Source organism: Chrysochloris asiatica, unplaced genomic scaffold (assembly GCF_000296735.1).
Source record: "Chrysochloris asiatica unplaced genomic scaffold, ChrAsi1.0 scaffold00031, whole genome shotgun sequence".
NCBI classification, from domain to species: Eukaryota; Metazoa; Chordata; class Mammalia; order Afrosoricida; family Chrysochloridae; genus Chrysochloris; species Chrysochloris asiatica.
Genome location: NW_006408549.1, coordinates 999,533 through 1,022,263, shown reverse-complemented (window position 1 = coordinate 1,022,263; position 22,731 = coordinate 999,533). Strand labels below are relative to the sequence as shown.

General features: G+C 44.5%; 2 protein-coding genes across 3 annotated transcripts in view; one reads left to right on the top strand and one right to left on the bottom strand.

The window, feature by feature from the left end:
* VPS13B (vacuolar protein sorting 13 homolog B (yeast)) overlaps positions 1-12,496 on the top strand; it is a 1,072,080-nt gene extending 1,059,584 nt beyond the window's left edge. For both annotated transcript variants that reach the window (XM_006859183.1, XM_006859184.1), the window contains exons 57-61: positions 54-224; positions 5,612-5,788; positions 7,876-7,978; positions 8,506-8,755; positions 12,248-12,496. In XM_006859183.1, coding sequence (XP_006859245.1) covers positions 54-224; positions 5,612-5,788; positions 7,876-7,978; positions 8,506-8,755; positions 12,248-12,496 — 950 coding nt within the window. The remainder of the gene's footprint in view (positions 1-53; positions 225-5,611; positions 5,789-7,875; positions 7,979-8,505; positions 8,756-12,247) is intronic.
* Positions 12,497-18,501: 6,005 nt separating this feature from the next.
* LOC102838541 (cytochrome c oxidase subunit 6C-like) lies at positions 18,502-21,174 on the bottom strand. The gene is made up of 2 exons (XM_006859182.1): positions 21,061-21,174; positions 18,502-18,615 (listed from the first exon to the last, which is right to left on the bottom strand). The coding sequence occupies exons 1-2, from the start codon at positions 21,172-21,174 to the stop codon at positions 18,502-18,504; spliced, it is 228 nt and encodes a 75-aa protein (XP_006859244.1).
* Positions 21,175-22,731: the final 1,557 nt, after the last annotated feature.

Sequence of the window (22,731 nt, the reverse complement as noted above, 5' to 3'; positions counted from 1 at the left end):
CTGGAGTCTACTGTCTGGTCAGGAAGCCAACCCATGTGTTCTTGTGCCTTCAGGTACCCTCACCTCCATCACCAACCTGGCAACGAGCCTGGCCCGGAACATGGACCGACTCTCGCTGGATGAGGAGCACTACAACCGGCAGGAGGAATGGCGGCGGCAACTCCCAGAGAGCCTGGGCGAGGGGCTCCGACAAGGCTTGTCCCGGCTGGGCATCAGCCTGCTTGGTAAGGGGCCACGAGGGACCCATTTACACTCGAGGATTACAGACAGGGCTTTGTCAGTGGAGGCTAAGAGAGGCCCTGGAAAAGGCCTCGATTCCGTGTGCCATCCTTCTGCTGTGGGTCAGAAGACCCACCAGCATAAATGCCTGTGTTCTGCCTGCCTCTGCCTCTGCTATGAACCTATCTCTGGCCTGAGTGTGGTATTCCATAAGAAAGAACAATCCCAGCAGAGGCGTGGTCACAGGATGGTGGCTTTTTACAGTGAGGAGTGAGCCCAGACCTGGAGAGGCTGGGTTTTGTTTGAGAAGCACTGGAGCAGCATGCAAGTGTCATGTAAGCGTCAGTGAGAAGCTTGCTGTTTCCTTTCGTAGGTCTTCTCAGTGTGCCGGCTCAGCCCAACTCAGTAATTTATTGTTGTCAGGACCCACCATATGGTACGGTTATAGGTGCAGATTGCTGTTGATGTTTCAAGATATTGAAACTATCTGAGACAAAGTTTCTTTGGGAAAATCTATAAAAAGGAGTCTTCAGAGCTGAAATTTGGCAGAGCTGGATCTTCAAGGGTCTTTTTTGTTTATTTGTTTGCAAAGGAATTTAAAACTGTGTTGCTTGGCAGCCTGCCTGCCAGCATCTGAAGGAGTGCACAGCTTGCAGAGATCAAAGTAGCCCAAAGCCGCTCCGAGCAAAGGTTACCAAGGATGAGCTTCAAGGCCTTGTCCTCTTTCCAATCTTTAGTTCTCTGCACAACTCCACAATGTGCAGCCGCAGCCCAGCTGTGGAAGTAGTAAAATGTTACAAGTTCAGGTTAAGTTGCTGGGAATGATTTCAGTCGGAACACTCAGTGGCATGGCACACAGACATTTGATGCCTGGAAACAAGCAGCTAATGAATGACCTGGGGTGAAGAGCTGTCTCCCCGCTTGACCTGGTCACCTTGAAGGCAGCCCTGACTGCTTTGGGGAGGGCAGTGTGTGTCCCCATACTCAGGAGACAACAGCCCCTGTTCTAGTGCCCAGGTCTTTCCTTTGTGACCCTGGACAAGTTCTTTGAGTCTGAAGTTCCCATTTGTTGTATGGAGCTGGCAATTAGAAATACTGATGGTCTTGTGTAGTACTTGGCAGCATTTGGTAAACAACATCCATGGTTTCTCCTGCTATGGTAGCAAAGGAACTTGAGGAATTGCTTGGTTTCAGAGTGTTCCAGGAAAGAGAAACATTCAAACATTTTTGCTTTAGCTTTGGTTTGATGGATTAAGTTGCTATAACCAGAGGAAGTGACTAGGGGGTCATTGTTTTAGGACTTTGGGGGTCTCTTATACTAAGAATTGTAGGCTTACTTGCCCTTGCTTTGGGCATGAAAGCATCTTTCCCTCCACTGAGCTCTTCTGAGAGCTCACAGGTAAGCAGAAAGAGAGGAACTGTGCCGAATGGCCCTGGCTGTTTCCACCCTGACTCCCATCAGAGGGCCCGATCCTCTCCTACCCACAGCAGCCCACACCAACTACCTGATTTCTACTGTATTGAATGGTGCCTAGTGGTGGAAATCAGTTACCTGAGCAGCCACAAATCTGCTATTAATAGGCCAGCCCTCTGGGCATGACTCCCATTGGCCAAGGTGGACAGCCCTAATCTTCCATCCTCACTATGTAGTCATTGTGTCTTGTGCATGCTCATGTGGGCAAGGAAACCATTATGTCTGTCCTTGGACATGGCTGTGGGCTCTTGCATTTCGGTAATTAACATAACCTATGAGTTGAGGGTGAGGTAAATCCCTCCTCTATGCATACTGATTGGACCCAGGGCCTAGGGGCTTCCATTCTTGGGAAAGGACACACTCTGAGCAGCTTGCCTGCCTCTGCACTCTTCAGGTTTTGGTTCACAATGGGCATCTCAAGCTTGAGTCAAACAAATCTCCTTTCTTGTAAAGGAGGAGAACATGTTCATTTTATGTGTATTTACTCATGAGAACTAAGCATTCCAGAACCTGTCTGCAACCCACATAGTCACTGGATTGTCTCAAATCCAGTCCTCTATCTGATGTGTTGACTGGAGAATGAAAAAATGATAGGCTGTCACCATTCCATCCACCCCTTCTTGTTGTTAAGTGCCACTGAGTCAATTCTGACCCATAGCGACCCTGTATAGGGTTTTCAAGGAGCAGCTGGTGAGCTTGAACCACCGACCTTGCAGTTCAAGTGACTTCGCTGTCTGACGCATTTACCCACAGTGCCACACCAGGACTCCTCCACCTCTTGTTGGTGTTGTTAAGTATCATCGAGTCAATTCCAACTCATAGCGACTCTATATAGGGTTTCCAAGGAGCAGGTGATGAGTTTGAACCACCAACCTTGCAGTTCAAGCGACTTCACTGTCTGATGCATTAGCCCCCACAGTGCCACACATTAAATGCCTAACTGAAATTGTTTCCAACTATTGTATGATAGAGAGTGTAGTTGTTCAGTTTCTTCCTTTGTGAGCTAGGACTCAATTGATAAAAAATAGATTTAAAGAACACTTTACAATTCAGAAAGCACTTTCACATCTGCCATTGCATTTGATCTTCACAATCGTAAGCATTTCCCCCGGTCAAGCCTCCAACAAATGAAGAAGCGAGGACCAGAACCTGAGCCTGCCCCCGTGTTACCCACGCTGGCAAGCTCCAGGCCTGGAAAGAGGATATGGGGAAACTGGGCAATTGAAAGTTCCAGGGTAGAACAAGCACATTTCCCCAAAATGTTTATGGGTTTGGATGGTCTGCCTGTCTCTGCCTCACCCACTGAGGAAGTTCCTGGCTGCCTGGCCACACTGCCCCAGGTCAGGGAGGGAAAGTGCAGCTGGCAGAGCCAGCTGGGGTTAGCGCCACAAGTTTTCCAAAAACCTCTGTGTAGCCTGCAGAATTGGCACCAGCCTTGCCCATATTTACCAAATCTGTTCCTCAAACACCCACATTACACCCTGGAGCTGGAGCTGAGAGGTTTGTGTCACTCCCAGTAACAGCTGCACACTCCAGGTTCATTCCCAACATGCCTTCTCTCAAAGACAATGCCAGAACCTACCTTTCGGACCCACTCTTCTTTGGGGCCTCATTCTGACTTAGGAAGCACTGCTATCTTGCCCAGAAGCCACACCCCTTTGTTTCTTAAAGCCACTCTGAGATCTGCCATTTGGAATCCTCCCACCTGGACCTCTCCCAGGTGCATCACAAAGACTTCCCTCCGAATGACACAAAGAGCCGGGTTTGTCTCCAGTTACCAGGAAATGTAGGGATAACTGAGATCTCAGTTGACTCCTCAGTCCAGGTCAGAGAGCCCACAACTGGAATAGCACATGCACCCTGGGTCTCCTTTATCTCTGGATTGATGACTTGTAGCTTGGTGTCCCAGTTTAGGCCAGTGCCTCTGCTATTGTGTCCAAAATAATAGTACCCTGAAGAAAATCTGTAAAGGCTTGCAAAGTGTGGGCAGGCACTTCCGGAGACCTGAGGCTAGGGAGCAGGTCACTGGAGAGGGGAGGGAAGGGTCCTTTTAGTTCTCAAGAAGCCCCTCCTCCTAACTTGAAGGGAACAAAAGGGAGCACCTCCTCCATTTCTGCTTTTCCCCAGAGCTTCCCTCCTCCTACCTCCCCACCCCCAGTTTCATCAAATCACAGCTGCCTCTATGTGCCGCCCTATGGGCCTGACACCAGGAGACAAGTTTGGGAATCAGTTTCTACTACTTAAAGCCTTAGAGCAGAGTTTGCACTGTGACAATAGACAGTTTACTAGTTGTAGGATTTAGCTACTCAGTAAGAGAACCCTGCAAGTCCTGAGTGAAGCTGCCCCTCTCAGACTGGGTTGAAGGGACTGTGGTCTCTGGACCAGTCACACAGAAGGTGAGGAGCTGACCCTGGCACCTGGTGAGCAGTGAGGTGTTGGTGTGTATGACGAGGCCACTGTCTCCCTTGAGGGCCCAGTGCTGAGCTGAGGGCATATGATCTGGCAGTTCCTAAACACATAGACTCTAATACCTTGCTTGTCATGGCTTCAGATTTCCCACTTTTCTCACTGCCCAAATAGTCTGTCAGAGACACAGTAAGTAGAGCCTTCTCCATGGCTGGAGAATGAAGATGATCAAAAGGGAGTCACGCTGTGGATACCTGTTTGCATTTAAGCACATAGACATTCAAGCCCTTTGCAGATAATCTGGTCAAGGCTGTGTTCCTTCTACAGGCTATGCCTGGAACATTAAAGAAAAATGAACCCCCACAACTCATTTTTAAAGGGCTCATCTGCTAACTGAAAGGTTGACCATTCAAACCCACCAGCATCTCTGTGAAGAGAGAGCTGTGGCAGTCTGCTTCCATTAAGAGAAACCCTCGGGGCAGTTCCATTCTTTCCTCTAGGGTTGCCGTGAATGGGAATCAACTCGAGGTGACAGGTTCGGTTAGAAGACCTCCACCTCCTCCTTCACTGGATCTCATCAGCAGCCCCTCACATCAGAGAACAGGGACTGAACCACCATAAAGGCTTTGGGAACATTCACTTGTAATCACCTTCGAATGTAGCCTCCGGTTTCAGATACTGCCTCAAGGAAAACAGAGGGGAGAGGGGTACTTCTGTAGCTATTCTAGAGTGAGAAAGTGGCCAAACCTCGAGGTGAGAGGACTTTCCCCAAGACTCTCAGATCTTCTCTGCAGTTTCATCAACAGGGTAAGTGGCTCATTTAGTGATTGAATATAGGCTGTGCCTCAGACACCTGGGCTTTAAATCCTGCCTCTTCCACTGCATAGCTGTGTGACCATAACCTCTCTCTGCCCGTCTTTATTTATGATATAAAAAAAAGTGTAGAACTCCTAAAATTATGAGTATTAGATCTCATGTAGGTAAATGTCATAGAGTAGCCCTGACACACAGTAAACATTCAAACTATATTACCAAGAATATATTTTATAATTACCATACAACTGTCTTATTAAAAAGTGGAGACACAGTAAGGGGCTGCCCTCTTCCAGTTTTTCCTTGCTGCTGATTCCATGAAGCTGACTAGGAGGCAGCCGAGCAGACTCTCCCCTTGTAAGAAATTGTTGGAGTCTTCCCTCCACTGTCCCCTGACTGCTGAAGGCAGACATGTGGTTGACACTTTGGCAGAGTCTGGTATGTGTGCTAAATTCTGAACTAAACTGCACCGAGCCTGACTGGTGGACCAAACCCAGTGGGAACAGAATTTTGAAGACAATAATAAAAGTCTAACTTAAACAATGCCCTTAGCGGGCTTAGATAATTGGTAAATAAATGTAAAGACCTTTTTAATGAGGGTGGGGTTTCATTTCCAATCCAAATAAAACTGTGTTCCAGATTGAAGGTTTTCATTTTCTGAGAATTTTAAGTCCTTCATGGGGACTTTTGTTGTTTCAGGGGCAATTGCTGGCATAGTCGATCAGCCAATGCAGAACTTCCAGAAAACATCGGAGACCCAGGCTTCAGCAGGACACAAGGCCAAGGGTGTTATCTCAGGTGTGGGGAAAGGCATCATGGGGGTGTTCACCAAGCCCATCGGAGGAGCAGCTGAGCTTGTGTCACAGACTGGCTACGGTGAGCTGGCGGGAAACAGTTCAGGGTAACTTGGACACAGCCAACTACTTTGTATTGTTTTACCCAGGGCTCTCTAAGGTAGACTAGCCCTTCACATGCTAGTGGAGTGAAAATAAGATAAACAGTAGCTACCTTTTTCACTGTGTTTCTTTACACAAAGACTTATACCAAAGCTAAAATAAGTGTAGAGCAAGGAAGTCAATGCGTCCTATCAATGTGTATGTTACAAGATCTTTTTACAGCACAGTTGGTCAGACAGACTTTGATGAAAAGACATCAGTTTTAGAGGTTGGGTGTAATATGAAGAATGTCTTGCAGCAGAGAAAGGAATTATTTTTCCAGTGAGAAGTTTAGAAGGAAAGGTAGGTTCTAATACAGAAGATTCTTTTACGGTACAAGCCGGTGTATGTGCGTGGATGTCTGCTGATACTGGGTGTTTCTTGGCTCACAGCGGCCTCACTCCAACCTCTGCCTCTGTTATCACATGGCCTTTTTGTAAGAACATCAGTCACTGGAATAGGGCCCACTTGAATTCAGTATGGCCTCATCTTAGGAATTACATCCTTAGAAACCCACTGAGGATCCAAGTGGACAGGAATTTGGGGGACACTCTTCACCTTGGAACAGACGCCCTCCTCGCCTGCAGACTCCACCCTGCTCCTTGAGGTCAGACATCCTCTGACCCTGCAGACAGCTGTGAGCACCTGGGGTCGGTCCCTGTCCATGTAGTGCTCACAAGTAATGGGGTGGGGGAGGAAGCACTTCCTCCCCTGCTTGTGTGCATTCTTGGCAGAGCACACTAAAACAACTTTAACCAACTATGTGACTGTAATTGTTACCTTTTTACCTGAAATCGGCTGCCTCATTTTAATCATGAAGCAGGCCGCTGGGCTCCTACCACAACTTACAGGAGGGTTCCTGTTTGTCAGGCTTGGGAGTACTGTGCTTGTTGTGTGCATCTGACCATGAAGTCTGTATGAAGGGTCTCCCCATAGCATCCTGGCCCCCAGCAGATCTGACTGACAGTCTGAGGGGAGGGCAGTGGGAGACGAATGCCCTTTTCGGAACCATCCAGAAAGGAGCCTTTTAGAGAACAGACACACACGTTCCCTCCTCACCTCCCTCTTGATTTCTGCAGTTCTCCTGTGTGACATTTTCACTCCCAGGGAACTGCATGTATAAGAGGGAAAAACTAAACTCGTGTTCATCAAATTTGAATATTAATAAAGCAGTCTCCCTTTTACCCTAGGTCCCAGTGGGGTCAGCTCACGCTTCATAAATTCTCTGGGTGTTGAATAGGCTGTGGTCCCTCACAATGAGTTTCCCAGGGCTGGGAAGCTCTCCCTTAAGTAAAAGCATCTCATAACAGAGTTTCACATGGCCTTTTTGGTTTCCATCATTCTTGTAAAACTTTTATGACTGCACTGAAGGCTTTACAAACCACTAACTCTTAGTCTAATGACTGTTCCTTGTTTATAAACCTTTACAAGCCCTCAGAAAGCACACATACTGTACCATCTTTGGTTCTGGAGATCTCTTTGGAGGCCTGTGTGGTTGCTGCTGGATGCCCTCATTGATGCTGGCCCCAGGGAGAGCTTGTGATAAAGCAGAGGCCCCCAGAGGGCTCCTAAATGTCTATGGGTTCCTGTGTAACAGCCGAATTAAGTCACTTCACATGTAAATACTGTATCTAGGCAAACTGTAATGCGTTTGTGTGTATCTGTGTGTGTGCGTGTGTTGTGTTTCCATTTACTGACCAGTCATACATAGCACAGATAGGGGAGTCTTCTGCTATCACGAAGTTTAACAATTTTGACTTTTTTTAAACACAAATTGTAAACGATGTGTAAGGTTTTAGATTCTCGCTAATTGTTAGTCTCTTGTTTTTATTTGTAGCCAATATAAGATCACCAGGGTTAAGAGCATGGTAATGTTAAATGATTAATCTATACACTTGCTTCCAAAGCTGTGACATCATTGTGCATCTGTAACATTTTATAGATGGCTCTAAGCAGATGACATCACTGTAGCATGGAAATGTTTTCCAGAAAACAACTAGTAAAACTCCCTTCCTTTTCTTACCACAGGTATTTTACACGGAGCTGGACTTTCTCAGCTTCCCAAACAGCGCTATCAGCCAAGTGATCTACATGCTGACCAAGCTCCAAATAGCCATGTCAAATACGTCTGGTAAAACTATTTAGACACTTGCTCAATTTTACATGCATGCTGTATAATAGGTTTTGGCCTGCTCTCAAGCTAATGAGCCATGCTTCCAGGGGAGCCCAGGAGGAGGAGCCATTTTTAGCATCTCAGGCAGCACAAGGGCATCCTAGAGAGCCAGGAAGAGGCTGCTGTTCCCAGATGTGGGCCGCTGGGAACCCTGCCTGTGTGCAGGCCCAAGACTCTCTTTGGAACCACTGTTCTAATTGTTTGTTGCCACCAAACAAGAATCGGCTCATAGCAACAATGTAAATGTTGCCTGGCCCAGCAGTGTTCTAACTAGGGGTGACACTGCTGATGGGAAGAAAGGGGCCAACCTAAGCAGACAGAAAGCTGTCCCTTGGAGCTAGAATTTGGGAAAATGACATTTCAGGTTACAATTCATAATCAGATTGATCAGGCCCCTTTGCCCAGGGGAGCTGTGTGTGGGGCACCCCAACCCCTGGGACATGCAGTAAATACTATATGACCCGCCCTTCTCGCTTTGTAAACAGGAAAATGCTTCAATCGCTGGGCAGACCAGAAGTCCACATGGCCCTGGATGTGGTTCTGGTGAGGGGCTCAGGCCAGGAACACGAAGGGTGCTTGCTGCTGACATCAGAAGTGCTCTTCGTGGTGAGCATCAGTGATGACACGCAGCAGCAGGCCTTCCCCGTCACAGAGATCCACTGTACACAAGACAGCAAGCAAAAAAGCCTGCTCATCCTGCAGCTCCAGCAGCCACGAGTGGCCTGTGACGTGGAGGTATGTTTCAGAAAACCGGTGGCCAAGCCCTGTGCCAATCCGTTACCCCAGGGTATTTGAGCTGTCAGGCAAAGGAAGGGAGTTCTGATGTGGTGATTCAGGTTAACATACTGGACAGCAAAGTTTTAACGGCAAGGTTGGTGATTCAAACTCACCGGTTGCTCCTCGGAAACCCTACAGGGTCACTATGAGTTGAAACCGAGTCAGTGGCAGTTGTGTTGGTGGTAAGGGTCTACTGCAGAGGGGGTTGGCCATCATGTGCAGGGAACGAAGCTGATCTGATCTGTCCTGGGCCCAGGGTCCTAGAGTGGACAGAGCAAAGATGCTCTAAAATGAGGAGGGACAGGGAGGTAGTTTCAGGCACTGATTGTCGAGCAGGTCTCCTGGTCCAAATGGCTGAACATAGTAAAGCAAGTTCAGGAACAGCTATAGCAGCAGACTGCTAAGGAATGTGGGGGAACTCAGGTGTCATATAACTGTTAGACTAGCTCGCCCTTCTCTCTGCGTCCCAGCACTGTATTCTGTGTGGCTCCCTCCATTTTCCAGGGGAAAGGCTACCATAGGGCACATCGTAGGGCTACCGCTCTAGATATGCTTGCAACTAGCCAAACTTATTATGAAAGGAGTCTTCTCTGTTGGAGGTTCCTAGGTGCTCAGGAGTAAGCACTGACCAGTGGCCAGTTCCCTGTATAGTCCAGCCTGGGGTGAACAGGCCCACCCACTGGAAAACTGCTCTCTACACCACCCTCCCAACTTATTACCCCAAGCCACAAGGCTCCAAAAGTTGATCTATGAAACGGACATCTTTTTCCTCACAATGGGGAAGATGGAGGGTTACTAGAGGCAAGCTGGAGCCTGATGGTCCTAATCTGGGGGTATATGACCCCAGCAAACAGCAACCTTGCCTCTAGCAAGTTCTGTCCAATTCCTTCTTACGTTTCTTTCTGGTATGGGAGCCTGCATCTCCCTCACACCACTATTTGGGTAAAATTATCTGAGAAGGTGGAAGGCAGCCAACCACAACTCTGAGATTTCTCTAGTTTTTTGGATCACAATCAATCAGGCTGTAAGCCTGGGCTTGGCTTGAAGACTACATTGCTGCTTTAAGTTGATGACTTTCTGGGAATAAACAGGTCAGATGTCCGAGCTGACTTTATTAGATCTGCCAAAATCTTCTGATTCAGTTGACAATAAAGCAGCAGTGATCTAGCTACAGAACTTGGCAGGGGACAGTATTATTATCTTCAAGTCCTGAGTTTTAATGAGAAACCTCCAAGGCTCTAAAGAATATCTGTGACCATCATTATTCCATAGCTGATTGGGAAATAACTTCAGATCTTAAACTGCTGGAACTAGAGATTCCTCTTTTGCTCTCTCGTCTGCAATCATGACCCTTGTCTTTGGCCTTCCTGTTGGGGAGTCCTGTGGGGAATTATCATTGGAGGAGAATAGACCTCAGTATCTCTAGGGCTTACTCAGATGATAGATCGAGTCACCACCCCTAGAAGTCACCAAGGCTGAAACTATGACTTGAGTTAGCAGCTCTGGACATCGTGCTGGACGCTGGTTTCCCTACTGGATGAAACAGTAGGGAGCTAATATCTTGGGCAAGGGACACTGCAAGGCAGCAACAAGCTTACCCACAGTGTGCCTTCAGCCTCCAAATTCTCCTTTCTTGCATCTCTCAAGTCCTCATTGGTGGTAGTGGTCACAGTTCCAACTCATAGCGACCTTGTGTAGGGTTTCCAAGGCTCTATCTTTCTGGGAGCAGAAAGCCCCATCTGTCTCACATGCAACAGCTGGTAGTTTTAGACTGCTGACTAGGAGGTTAGCAGCCCAACTCATCATAACTACACTAAAAGTCCTTATTAGAAACAAATAATTATCCCATTCATTCTCTGCCCATAGCCCTGACTTCCCTACCCACCCAGAAGAAAGCCCAAGCTGCAAAAAAAAACTGAACTTTTTCCTGTTGGAGACATTAACCTTTGTTAACGAGTGACATTGTCTTCCCACGAGGAGCAGGGAAAGGGTGCCCTCACTGGCACCCTATTGGGCGGCTTTTCCTCTGTGACAGTGCTAGTGTTTGTGTACCCTGACAAAAACCAGAGAGGAATCTTGGTTAAGAAGCCTACCTGCTGCCTTGCTGTCAAAACTAAGAGTAGAGTACTATTTTAAGATCTTCTTATAAAATGGCTTTTCTGGTTATTGGTTTTGTGTTATATGCTAGGAAACAGCTTCTGTGCCTCTTGGAAGGAATTAATTTGTAGGTGATATCATTCAAGTACATTCAAATATGGCTTTAAATAAGAATCCACATTTGCTTTTCTTGGTCAAATGCAGCCTTTTTTAAGGTAATAATTGCTTAATATGCCTGGCACGTTATTGAAATCCCTTCTGAAAGGCTCAGAATGAGTCAAGGGCACTTTATTCCTTGGCCAGGCTCCTTTCACAACACGGGCTTTCCTGTGCTGCTGCTCAGGAGGAGCAATTCCTAATTTCTTGCATGTGCAAAGCTGTCCCACTGAATCCCGACCCCCATCATTTGTTATCAGCTGATTTTTCCTAGTGGTGCACAGCTTTCATCTGTCTGTGAATCTTTGGAGATTTTCTTTCCCAAGCTCAAAATATCTTAACGCCCCCTTTACAGTTTCACTTGATTTCTGCAGGCTCTGCTATGGCTGCATTGTCTCTGTGCTCCGAGACATAAAATAGTTTGACAGAAGGTATTTCTGAGAATTATAAAGCCCTTATTAAAATAATTAAAATTCTTCTTGGTAGGTAAAAGCCCCCACAAGGTCAGTGGCTATCCCAGATTCTCACAGATCAGCGACTTACTTACATTGGAAACGTTCTGCTCCACCTCATGCCCACTAGATAGGTATAGAATGTCTGGGTGGGTTGAAGAATATGGCTCCAGCTGCCTTTGGTGTGGGTGCTTTCTCAGAAAACTGTGCTTCAGAACTTAGGTAGTGTATCTCAGTTCTCCTACTGGAGTTCCACTGAAGATGAGCCAGACATTTATGAACCATAAATGTACTTTGCATCCTCCCTACACATAAAAATTTCCTTTTACTCTGCCCAGTTTTTCTATTTTCTCTGGCTTTAAATCCTGGTATTTGTAAAAACAGAAAAACGTTACAGTTCAAGGTGTATTTATTTTTTCGAGCTTTGTCCAAAGCCACTGAGCTAAAGCACTACTGTGCTCCACTGTTTTGGTCAGATTGAAGATGTCCAGGAAAAGACAGGCTAACGGGTTCATGGTGCTGAATTTAAGCATAGGAAATAGGAAAGGTTTTTCTATGTTCCCTGGCCAAGAACAATGACAGATGTCTTAAAATCGTTAATGAGGAAGGGGTATACTGTTGTCTCACGCAGAGCTTTGGTTTCACTCTTAGCATTGCCACTTCGCAGGGGAAAAGGAAGCAGGGTTTTAGATTAAATGGGACTTTGAGGGTTTGGTACCTGATGAAATCTCCTTTTGGATCTCAGGTGGATGGAGTCCGAGAGAGACTGTCAGAGCAGCAGTACAACCGACTTGTGGACTACATCACAAAGACATCTTGTCACCTGGCCCCCAGCTGCTCTTCCATGCAAACAGCGAGCCCTGTGGTACCTGTGGAGCCTCTTCCCACCACTGTTAAAACGTACCATTATCTGGTTGATCCATATTTTGCTCAGGTCTTCATTAGTAAATTTACTATGGTGAAAAATAAAGCCCTGAGGAAAGGGTTTCCTTGAGTACCCCTCTGAGGTGTTCCTCTTCTAAAATGAACTCAGATTCATACCTTCTCTCTAAAAGAGAAACTTAATGAAAATTGAGTTGGGGGTGTACCACCTACACGAAGTACACTCCTGTTTGCTCTGCACAAGAACCAGGACATTAACTTGCTGCCTACTGCAGAAATGGTCAGGACTCTGGAGAGCTAGAGTTCAACTTCATTCCCAGCTGCATCTGAGAAACCATATTAATACCCTGCCTGTAAAGGTTTGGATTCTGAAAATGAAATTAAATGCTTAGACACTGATGTTTGTTAAATTTGTTTCTTAACTGATGCTATTCTTTTAGTGAAAGCTGGCTATGTAAAATAAAGTCTGCGTTTTCCCAAGTTTACATAAACACTCCAGTGACTGTCCAGGTGTCACTGGAGTGTTTTTGTAAAATATTGTGTAACTTACCACAGATGAGAGCCCAGTGAGTTTCTTTAGTTCCATAGAGAAAACACACTCCCCACAAATCCCCCGTGGAGGGGTTAGCTATAGTACCAGAGGGCATTCTCGGTCACCAGTCAGTTATATTGATTACGTCCAAACTTGGGCCTACACCCTGTCACCCACAATTGTGAGAAGCTACAACTAGTCTTAAGTCTCACATGTTGCTGAACATAAATCAGTTTCTAAAAAGCAATTATGTGAATGAACGGTTTAGGACTGAATATGAAAAATGGCTCCTTCACTAGTTTAACAGTCACTTAGGAAACTGATAGTTTTGTCAACCTCAAGAGTTAACTATTTTTACGAATGTAAATATGTATTCATTCTTGTATCTTTTATGGCAATTTTACATACTGCTTCTAAGAATTGTTATAAAATCATTTCAAATAAAGGGTATCACTAAATCACTGCTCACACACACGTCTCTTCCTACCATGGGCTTTTACATACATTTTTTTCACTGATACTTGGAGTTTAAAGAGGAGAGTTTAACTGGCTCTGTATAATGAACACAGGACTGAGAACCACAAAGTGAGCAGTTAGAGCCCACCAGTCTTTCCTCGGGAGAATGAAGCTTTCTACTCCCGTAAATAGTCTCAGACACCTTATACAGGGTAACCATGAGTCAGAACCTACTCAACAGCACAGAACCACCACTTGGATTTAATACAGTTCCCATCAATCACTAAGATGAAAGACTTGAGTTCTTAATAAAGTTACAATTAGAGATTAACCTAGCTTTGGCTAATAACATAAGCTTAATTTTTAAAGCTCTCAGTAATAAAAGCAAGAGAAGTCCTAAGACCACCTCAGAAGAAAGTTACTCTGTGGTAGGTTGAGTGCCGTAAAGTTGGTTCTGACTCATAGCGATCCTGTGGGCTATAGGATCAGCACTAGACTGCTAGCCACAAGGTTGGCAGTTCAAGTCCATGCGCTCCTTGGAAACCCTATACAGAGTCACTATGAGTCGGAATTGACTCCATAGAACTTAACATAGTTTCTAAGGAGTTGTTGGTGGTTTGAATCACCAACCTTGTGGTTAGCAATACAATGCTTATCCTAGCCATTATCAAACTCAATTCCAGTTAAGTAACTGGTCATTGTGGCTTCCAAGGAGTACTCTGGCTGTACTGCTTCCAACACAGATTTATTCTTTTGGCAGTCCATGGTACTTTCAATATTCTCCTCCAACACCATAACTCAAATGCATCAATTTTTCTATGGTCTTCCACCAAATTCACGGATCTAACTTTTGCATGCGAGATAATTGAAAATAGCATGGCTTGGCTTAGGCGCACCTGAGTCCTCAAACTGCCATCTTTACTCTTCAACACTTTAAAACTGACTTGTACAGCAGATCTGCCCAATGCATTACACCATTTGATTGCTTAACTAATGCTTCCATGAGTATTGATGGTTGATCCGAGCAAAATGAAGTCTTTAACAACTTCAATCTTTTCCCCATTTATAAGGATGCTGTTTATTGGTCCAGTGGTGAGAATTTTTACTTTTGTTTTCTTTACATTGAGGTGCAATCCATATCAAAGGCTGTGTCTTTATCAGTATTTTAAGTCTTCACTTTCAGCAAGCAAGGTGGTATCATCTGCATGTCGGAGGTTGAGCATTCTTCCAATCCTGATGCCACGTTTTCTTCATATAACCCGCTTCTCAGATTATTTGCTTAGCATACAGATTGAGTTAATAGGGTGAAAGAATACCCTGGCGCACACCTTTCCTCATTTTAAACTATTCAGTGTTCCCTTGTTTTCTTCCATCTGCCTCTTGGTACAGGTTCCTCATGAGCACAATTAAGTGTTCGACAATGTTGTCGTTGCTGTCATGACCCACACAATCGAAAGCCTATGCATAGTCAATAAAGCACAGGTAAACATCTTTCTGGTATTTTCTGCTTTTAGCCAAGATCCATTAGACATCAGCAATGCTGTGCCTTGTTCCACATCTTCTGAATCCGGCTTGAACCTCTGGAAGGTCTGATTGTAGCCGTTTCAGTATCACCTTTAGTGAAACTTTACTCCCATGGGATATCCAGGATATCGTCTGATGGTTTCCACATTACACTGGGTCACCTCTCTTTGAAATGGGCACAAATATAGATGATCACTTCCAGTAAGTTGGCCAGGCTTCCAAATTTCTTGGCAGAGATGAGCGAGTACTTCCAGGTGCACTTTGTTGAAGGATTTCAAGGTGTATTCCATCAATCCCTGGTGCCTTGTTCTTTGCCAATGACTTCAGTGTACCTTGGACTATTTCTTTCAGATCATCGGTTCTAGATAATATGCTACCTCTTGAAATGGTTGAACATTGCCCATTTCTTTTTGGTACAATGACTCTGTATTCCTTCCATCTTCTTTTGATGCTTTTTGCACCATTCAGTATGCTGCCCATAGAATCTTTCAATACCGCAATCTAAGTATAAAATCTAAATTTCAGTTATCTACTACTTCGTCTGCCTGGTGTTAGCAGGCTTACCAAAGAGTGGCAATGAATATCAAGAACAGGTTATGTTGGAAAAGTCATCTCTGTCCCTTCTTCTAACACAGGGCTTCGAGCCCACAGTACAGGAGTCATGCTGTTGTGTTGTTAGGTGCCACTGGGTTTTTCCCAAACTCACAGTGACGCACGTACCATATGACAAAGCACTGCCCAATCCTGCACCTTCCTCTCAATAGTTATGTTTGAGCCACTGTGCTAGTCCAGAAGTCACACAGACCTATCAAATCCAGGGCTCAGTCAGGTAATGGCACCTAACAGTACCTCAAAGAAAAGAACGCCACAGCTCTCAAAGATTACTGAAACTGAAACAATGACATTTCTAAATTGTTGAACTCCAGCTCTCTTCAAAAGGTACAGAAACACAGTTAAAAGTCCTGACCACTATAGCTATTTGTAAATGTCATAAATTACCAGCAATAATAATTGAGTAAAGACTTACTGTCCAAAGCATTTGTTTATTTACCAAGCCCACATAGTCATGTTTCGTAGTTCAGGAACACAGGTCAGTGACAACGTTTGTGGAATTCAACCTAAAGACATTCTGTGAAGAGAAATACAAAGGCTAGCTTAGTGACAAACATTCTCTCAGCACCATCATCACAGTTAAGATCACCTGAGGTACACTCCTCTAGTGGACCCAAACTTGGATCACTCACCTTCAGCTCTGGCTGCTGGGCTGCAGGTCCATTCATTCTCCTCTAATCTCCCTCACCATCCCACCAGCCTCTCTTCTCTGCACTGGGCTCACCACACCTTACTGCCACCCCCTGCTTACATACACAGTCTGCTTTCTCATCACCTCCCTTCTGTGCCCTGTCACAATCCATAGTGTTTCCACCATTAGTCAAAAATGGAAGCCCATCTGTTCCTGTCTCCAAATCAATTTTCCTTATAACTTAAAAAAAAAAAAAAAATCCAATTTTTATGAATAAAAAAATATATAAAATTGGCCTGCTAACATTTTTCTGATGTGAAACGCACTCACTGAAGAACATTTTAAAGCTACAAAGTTAAAAGAGCAGTGTTATAATTCCAAATACAACCTTTAAAATATTTTCTTGGGATCCTTTCAATATTGTTTACTGTACAGTTCTGATGTGGCACTGTGGGTTAATGTGCTAGACTGCAAAGTCAGTCTGAATCACAAGATTGGCGGTTCAAGGTCAGCAGCTACTCCTAGGAAACCCTATACAGGGTGCCTATGGTTGGAACCGAATCGACATCACTGAACATTTTTATACAGTATAGATCACCATAAAGGGTCTATAAGATGCTCTTTATTTTCTATCAAATTTTATTACTTTGTGAATATAATTTCTAATGGACATAATGGTAGCACTATAGGATAAAGCACCGGACTGCTATCCAGCCACACCATAGGGAAAAAGTTAAGGCTTTCAGTTCCTGTATAGCTTCACAGTCTTGGAAATTCTATACAGGGTCACTATGAGTCAGAACTGACTCAACACCACCTAACAACAACAACACACAAAATAGTCTATGTTATAAAAAATTAATTTCCTTATCAATTCTATGTTGTTGTTGTTGTTGAGTGCCATCGAGTCGGGTCCGACCCATAGTGACCCTGTACAGGGTTTCCGAGGGTGTAAATCTTTACGGGAGTAGAAAGCCTCATCTTTCTCCCGCGGAGCGGCTGGTAGTTTCAAACCGCTGACCTTGAGGTTCGCAGCCCAATTCGTAACCACTACGCTAAAATAAACATGAATTTATGTCTTCTATTATAAATAATACTGTGGGCACCAAGTGTGTACCTAAGGAACTCTGGTAGCGTAATGGTTACGAATTGGGCTGCGAACCGCAAGGTCAGCAGTTCGAAAACTACCAGCTGTTCTGAGGGAGAAAGATGGGGCTTTCTGCTTCCATAAAGATTTACAGCCTCAGAAACCCTGTACAGGATCGCTGTGAGTTGGAACCAACTCCACGGCACATAACAACAGTGTGTACCTATCTGGGTTTCAGATATGAAGAAAAGTAGTGGTTACATGCCATGGAGTCGGTCCCGACTCATAGCCACCCTGTACAGGGTTTCCGAGGCTGTAAATTTTTCCAGGAGCAGAAAGCCTCATTTTTCTCCCACGGGACAGCTGGTAGTTTCGAACTGCTGACCTTGCGGTTCGCAGCCCGATTTGTAACCACTACGCTACCAGAGCTCCTTAAGAAAACAACTAGACATGGAATATTATGGAATCAAATCTTTTATTGTGCAAAAATCAATGTCAAAATCATTCTGGAATTGCTTAGAAAACTAAGGGGGAAAATTTTTTTTAAGTATAGTTGAAATGCTCATACAACTAGGAGCATTCAGGAACATCTCTGCCTGACAAAACAGTATCTCCACTTTCCCATGTCTTACCAAACTCACTTCCAGGGCTAAGTGGTGGATAGAATCTTGAGATTGTTCTTCCTCAATACTTACATGACAAGAGTCTAGAATATGAACATATTCTAGACACGTACTTGACACATGCTTTCAATTTGGTGAATTCCTTTTCATCAAAGCATAACCAACCCCACCTCTCCCCACGAAAAACTCACTTCTTGCAAGTTGATTCCAACTCATGGCGATCCTATTTCTTGTTGTTATGTGACGTGGAGTCCGATCCGACCCATAGAGACCCTGTAAATCTTTCTCCCATGGAACTGCTGGTAGTTTTGAACTGCTGACCATGAGGTTAGCAGCCCCGCTCGTAACCACTATGCTACCAGAGCGATCCTATAGGACAAAGTAAAACTGCTCCACAGGGTTTATGAGGGTTTATAGAAGTAGACTGCCGCATCCTTCTCCCTTAGGAGCAGCTGCTGAGTTTGAATCATCAACCTTTCAATGACCTGCCCAACATTTAGCCCACCACATACCCACAACTCCTTTCAAAGCAAAGTACCTTCTACAAGTGTGATTTTCCTAATATAAACATAGCAATTAACAACATAATTTGAGAAATAATGAACAAAGTTGCTTCAAATAAAATAACTGTATTACCTTTAACATTCCAAGATCATTTTGCACTCTGAAAAACACCAGCTTTCCTCATTTCCTCAAAATCCTTCATGGAATCATAATTTCTGTAGAAATCTGCATATGCCTTCTTTCGTGGTTCAGCTACTGCAAACTAAAAAGTTAACAGTTCCTTAGGATGTTTTTTCCAACAATTAGAGAAAATGAATACCTAAGGGAAAAGTAAATCCTAGTATGTTTGAATTCACCTTTAATTTGAATTCTTTCTTCCCAAGTCAAGGAAAAAACAGAAAGCGACCAATATATAGCAAGATTGTACCCTTTACTAGGTAGGGCGGGGACAAGAATGGCAAAAGCCAGATGAGCAACCCACAAGACTGAATGGTGTTAAGGAGAAGACAGCAGCCCTCTTTCCAACAATGTGGAAAGAGCCTACATTCGTGAGACTTGCTACATATTTTGATTCAATTGATGCCACAACACACATTTCAAAGGATTCCAAGTAACTGCCTCTGAAAGGCACAGAACAGTTCGGGTTGCTTTACACTTGAACATCATCTAAGCCCTAAGATAGGCACTGACCTGTTTAACCAATGAGGAAAGTTTAAGTGACTTGATCAAGATCTAGGAAGAAGCATTATTAGATGCCAAATGGCAGGTCTGTCATATAACCAAGTTTTTATTCTCCACAAGGCACTATGCAGTAAGTTTTAGAATCCAAATGCAAGTACTATATTGCATATAAATACTAGTAAAAAGTCTTCAAGTGGTAATCCATATCAGAGACTGCAGAAGAAATACATGCACCATGCTACCTGATGGAGTCACATAAGATGGCCTTTCCCTGGCCATACTCTTAGTGCTTCAGCTCCTACTATTCGAATTCCCAACTCCTTCCAGTAACAGAAGAGGCAGCAGCCTGAATGCCATCCTCTAAACTGAGGTTTGTCAGGCTCATTACTACACATGGCAGCTGCTAGCATTTTGTTAACAACAAGACTTCTATTAGAATAATGTAGAACACCAGGGCAGAAATAAAGTAACACACTTGATTAGTAAACAAACAAACAAACAAAAAGGCAAAGTGATTTTATAACAGCACATAAGTTACATTTTTCTAAAAGTCTGAAACATCAAAATTTTGGCAAGAAAAGCATGTAAATTACAAATTTAGGGCCACCTGATCACAAGTACCATGAAAGCCATAAAATAATCTACACCTGAGGTAATATAAAGCTCCCTCACTACCTGATGATTTACAACCTTAATTTACATAATCAAATGTATGCCCAAGGGCACTAGGTTCACTCCTGGGTCCTCAATGTTTCAGGAACTTTCCTTGCAATCAAAGTCAAACAGCTAACTACTGTAAACATAAACACTTTGACTCATTTTATCAAGTGTATTTTGTATATTTCATCTTAAGACTGGCCATTTGTCTAGAATAGTACCAGTTCTACACAACAAGACAGATCTGGAAGCAAAACGTGCCTGTGTGTCTGCGCTGTAAACCTGGTGCCAAGTACCTGCAAACCCCAATGCAACCAACTCATCTGCTATCTGAGGAACAGGCTACATGCTCCCCAGAGAAAACATCTGAGAGGACCTTGAGATAAACTGGAATGTGCCAGACAATGTTGTGAGAGAGAATCCTGATAGAGAAATTGCATGTGGGTGAGTATGGGAGAAAAGGACATGTGAAAGGACAGTCTGAGCTGCTGAACAGTGACAAGGTGTAAAGGGTCAATCAGAAAGATCCTAGGATTAGACCAGCTTGAGCATGGATGGTCTCCCAAGTCACCCACAACCCTTGAAAGAATAGACCATGAAGCCAATTTACAAAGGCTGTGATCAGGAGCTAAACAAAGAAAGAAAAGATATGTGCACACATATCTTTATAAACTCCCTAAAACCAAACACACTGCCAATCAAGTGAATGCTGACTCATAAGAACTCTACAGGACAGGGTAGAACTGCCCCAAAGGCTACAATCTTTATAGACACAAACTACCACTTCTTGCTCCCACAGAGCTGTTCAAACTGCAAAAATATAAAAATTTATTTTTTTACTTCAATCCAAAATTTGAAAGGAACTCTGGTAGGAAAGATGGGGCTTTCTGCTTCCATAAAGATTTACAGCCTCGGAAACCCTGTACAGGGTCGCTATGAGTCAGAACAGGCAGAAAGCCTCATTTTTCTCCCGCGGAGCGGCTGGTAGTTTCGAACCGCTGACCTTAAGGTTCAAACTGCAAAAATATAAAAATTTATTTTTTTACTTCAATCCAAAATTTGAAAGGAACTCTGGTAGAGTAGTGGTTACAAATCAGGCTGCTAATCTCACAGTCAGCAGGTCAAAACTACCAGCTGTTCCGCAGGAGAAAGATGAGGCTTTCTGCTCCTGTAAAGATTTACAGCTTCGGAAACCCTGTACAGGGTCGCTATGAGTCAGAACAGCACATAACAACAACAAGGGAAGAAGAAGAAAAAGGACACACCTGTAAATTTCTTTAAAAAAAAAAAAAGTCTGAACTACAGTCCTTTTCAAATCAAAAACGCACATACTATCTTACCTTAAGCACAAAGTAAAAACCATACATACCTTATAAAAAGCTGCAACCCCCAGAGACATGATGAATGCTCCAACAATATGAACTCGCAGTCGCTTGGCCAGAAGGCCTCGCATCTGAGGTTTCGCTAAAGCACTGGAAGACATGGTGGTGGCTCTTCTCCCTGACAGATAAAATTAATGAAAATCCTTAGGAGAGTAAAACAAGGAAAACGCATACTGCACTGTACTCTAAGAGGTGTAGACAGTAGCTGCCTCCTCCAACAAAGCTAAGGGTGTTTACTGGTGGCTTCTCTTTGTAATATACTGAACAATTACCACCCCCACCCCCACAAACAACCTAGACAACTGGGGCACAACGTAAGTGAGCAAAAACTACAAACACAAACCTCTCGTGAAAGGCAAGTGGTGTTTCTAGACGAATAATTTTAAGTACAAGTATTTCCTATCAACTCATCTAATCTCCTTAACAGCTCTGTGATGATGGTGGTAGGCGCTGTGGTCACTTCCAACTCATAGCAACCCTCTGCACGACAGAATGAAGCGTGGATCTGGTCCTGTGCCAATCCATCTTGTTGAGGGTCTTCCTCTTTTTTAGTTCACCCTTTATCCAACATGATGCCCTTCTCTAGAGACTGGTCCTTTCAGTAACATGTCCAAAGTACATGCGACAAAGACGTCTCGACATCCTCACATCTAAGGCACATTCGGCCGCACTTCTTCCAAAAGAGCTTTGTTCATTCTCCTGGTTGTTGTTGTGAAGTGCCGTCAAGTCGGTTCGACCCATAGCGATCCTGTATAGGGTTTCCGAGGAGCAGCTGGTGAGCTTGAACCTCTGACCTTGCGGTTCAAACGGCTTTGCAGTCTGGCGCAGTAACCCACAGCGCTCCTGGTTGTTGTTGTTGTTGTTAAGTGCCATCGAGTCGATACGGACCCATAGCGACCCTATACAGCGCTCCTGGTAGTCGATGATAATTTTATTATTCTTGGTGAACACCATAAATTCATCCTAATTCACTGTTCACCAGCATATGAGGCAACTGAAAATACCGTGGTGTGAGCCAGGCCACCTTTGTCCTCAAAGTGAGTTCATTAAAAGAGGTCTTTTGCAGCAGGTCATTTAATTTCTTGACTGCTGCTTCCATGTGTGTTGGTTGTGGATGCACGTAAAATGAAATCCTCGATGACTTCCATCTCTTGGTTTATCACGCTGTAGCTTATGGGTCCAGACGTGAGGGGTGTCTTAAACTGACGTATAGTCCTTAGTGAAGGCTGCAGTCTTTGGCCTTCATCACTAACTGCTTCAAGTAACCATCTCAGTGAAATTCTTGTGGTGGTTAAGTGCCGTCGAGTCGGTTCCGACCCATAAAGACCCTGTATAACGCTTTCGAAGAGCAGCTGGGGAGCTTGACCCACCGGCCTTGCAGCCCACGTATTAACCAGCAGCGCCACACCTGGACTCCTCTCAGCAAGATGGTTACTGTTAATACCCCCATTTTAGCGATGAGAAAACGATCACACGTGGGTTACGTAACGTCCCCAAGGTCACACTGTAAACACCCCTCTGACGGGAGCCGAGGCACCTCGGCCTGGACAGCCCAGGCTCCTACTGCTACGCTACACCGCCCCAAGTCCGGGCCCCAAGGGCCGCTCCCTGCACACCTCCCGCCCTTCCTCCACCTTCCTAAGTTCATTCCCAAACGC

Bases quoted from the DNA above. Each gene is read 5' to 3' on its own strand.
- LOC102838541 (XM_006859182.1), bottom strand. From the start codon at position 21,174: ATGTCTTCCAGTGCTTTAGCGAAACCTCAGATGCGAGGCCTTCTGGCC. The intron at 18,616-21,060 runs GTATGTATGGTT...TTAACTTTTTAG, and splicing joins GGGTTGCAGCTTTTTATAAG to TTTGCAGTAGCTGAACCACG.